We start from the raw sequence: 2,471 nt of genomic DNA, 5'->3' as shown, positions 1-2,471 counted from the left end.
GTCTGGGCAAAACTAGTATTTACCTTCAAGCTCTGACTTCCCCACACAGTACTTGCCAGTGTTTTTGGCAGACAACTGGTTAATGACTCTATCTGATCCCCTTCCTCCTGGTCCAGACCTTCACTTCACTCGCACCTCCAACAACCTTGTAAGGTCTAATCACTATAGTAAATCTCTTGTTCCCCAGATATTCAGAGTGGCTCTTTTTTTCTGACTAAACACAGACTGATGCATTCCTATTATTTTACAACTATGATCTCTAATTTCAACCCACTCAGATGAGATATTTCCAACCATATTCTGACACAAGTCTATTCACTAAAATGATGATATGATGATGATGATGATGATGATGATGATGATGATAACTAACACTTGCTAGAAGGCTGGCATGATTGTAAATGTTTTGCTGCCAAATGCTCAAATGTTTCTCAACTCTTAAGAGACTTTGTCCATTGTCTCTCAAAAGGATATCATGTTTTAGAATGTTAAAAAATATTACTCTCAATCCTGGGTCATATTGGTGTGAAAGGATCAGAGGAAAATCTAGAGGGATGATGTGGGTAGTTAAGTTATTCGAGTAGTAGGGCAGCCCCTAGGTAACTATCATTACTGGTTTTCTCAAATATTAAGAACCAGTGCTAAAAAAAGATCATGCACACAGTTTTGACTCCAAAGTTAGAATAACAATACTTACTGGGAATTTGTCACATGTCAAGTACTTTGCAAAACTGTGTACATATATTACCTCATAAAACTTCCCCAAGTCCAATAAATAGAAATTGTCAAATTCTTTATTTGGGTGAAAAAAAAAAAATGAGATTGATAAAGATAACTTGACCAAAGTCACACATTAAAATATATATAAAATTGTAATGGAAACTGCTAATTGTCTTTCTATGTTCTATGAGTTTCAGCCAGACAGATATTCACAGTAATAATGACTTGATTCCCATCCTCTGTTGAAACTAGGTATTGCCATTTGACTGTATTCTGGCCAATGGAGTCAAAGTCAAAGTGGAAGAAAATGACCCTATAGAAAGAAGATGTGTTCTCTTTCTTTTCTGCTTTTCTGATGCTATAAGACAGATGTCACAGCTAGATCTCCAGCAGCTATCCTGAGTCATGAAGTAACCTTGGGAATGACAGTTGAACACAATGGAGCAATATGCCATAAGAACCCCGAGTCCTTGGTCCTTGTGCAGAACCTTGCACCAGTTTACTCACCCCATTTACTACATAGAAATTCCCTGTTTCGGAAACTCAGCTTCTTGTCTAGAAGAAACCAAAGTTTCCAAAAGCTGGGAATCCATTTCCACTTCATTAAGGACAAATTCAAAAGCACTTTTCTACTTTCACCCTGCAGGCTTGTTTTTAATTTAAGTCTGCAATACGGGGGAAGAAAAAACATAATCCAATGAGCATTGTCTCATTTCTTATTTAAAATACCAAGATCTATTCAGAACGGAATAATATAGAGAAAACAGCAAAATAATCTTATTAGAACTTGGTCAGACCTTGACCCCAGCGGGAGTTCTCCGTACAAATCTCAAATCCAATCCCCGGGAACAGGTCTGGAAAGGCCCAGTGGAGCCCGAAATCAGTGTCTATAAAGATTCAGGTTGTTAATGGGATATAGGTTCAGTTGCCCATATCTGTTTTCACTATTTTTTCTATCATTCTTAGATAAAATAAGGCTCAAAGGATTTGTTTTTAAGGTAGAGGCCCTTGGACCTCCTGTTCGAGTCTTTGGTGGGAGCTCCAGCATCTCCTTGGCTCGAAATGGACCCCAACTGCTCCTGCACCGCTGGTGTCTCCTGCACGTGCGCCGGCTCCTGCAAGTGCAAAGAGTGCAAATGCACCTCCTGCAAGAAGAGCTGCTGCTCCTGCTGCCCCGTGGGCTGTGCCAAGTGTGCCCAGGGCTGTGTCTGCAAAGGGGCGTCGGAGAAGTGCAGCTGCTGTGCCTGATGTGGGGACAGCTCTGCTCCCAGATGTAAATAGAGCAAACTTCACAACCTGGATTTTTTTTTAATACAACCCTGAGCCATTTTCTGCATTTCTTTTTATATTAAATATGTGATTGTTTTATTGTCATAAAAGAATTTTGACTTGAATCTTAAAAAAAAAAAAAAAAAAGGTAGAGGCCCTTTTTCTACTGCCTCTTCTCTGCGAAAGCAGATAGCTCTGTGGCATATTTGACTTAATAGAGCTACTGCTTTTAATGTATTAATCCTTGCAAATAAAAATTGAGTTAAGTCAGCCTGTCTGAAATGGAGCCTCCAAAACAATGAATAACAAATATGCAGTAGATGTCATAACCCAACAGTCTGGCAGTGTGCACTTGTCTTCATTTGTAAAGTCTCTTTATGTTCACATATGTCTGAGGGGCCCAACCAGGGTTACAACAAAAATTAACCTGTCAAGAATTGCCCTCATTCTCAGGAGCTTAAGATTACAGTCCGGTTTCCAGT

The 2,471-nt window shown here is 39.5% G+C and overlaps 1 protein-coding gene across 1 annotated transcript; it reads left to right on the top strand.

Annotated features, from left to right (window-relative positions):
- Positions 1-1,742: 1,742 nt before the first annotated feature.
- LOC105529167 (metallothionein-1F) lies at positions 1,743-2,130 on the top strand. Its single transcript, XM_011966252.1, has one exon. It carries the CDS (start codon positions 1,783-1,785, stop codon positions 1,966-1,968), a length of 186 nt encoding a protein of 61 aa, XP_011821642.1. The 5' UTR covers positions 1,743-1,782; the 3' UTR covers positions 1,969-2,130.
- The last annotated feature ends 341 nt before the right edge of the window (positions 2,131-2,471 follow it).

Source organism: Mandrillus leucophaeus, unplaced genomic scaffold, assembly GCF_000951045.1.
Source record: "Mandrillus leucophaeus isolate KB7577 unplaced genomic scaffold, Mleu.le_1.0 Scaffold119, whole genome shotgun sequence".
Lineage (NCBI taxonomy): Eukaryota > Metazoa > Chordata > Mammalia > Primates > Cercopithecidae > Mandrillus > Mandrillus leucophaeus.
The sequence above is the reverse complement of the archived record's forward strand: the minus strand, read 5'-3'. Positions and strand labels throughout refer to the sequence as shown.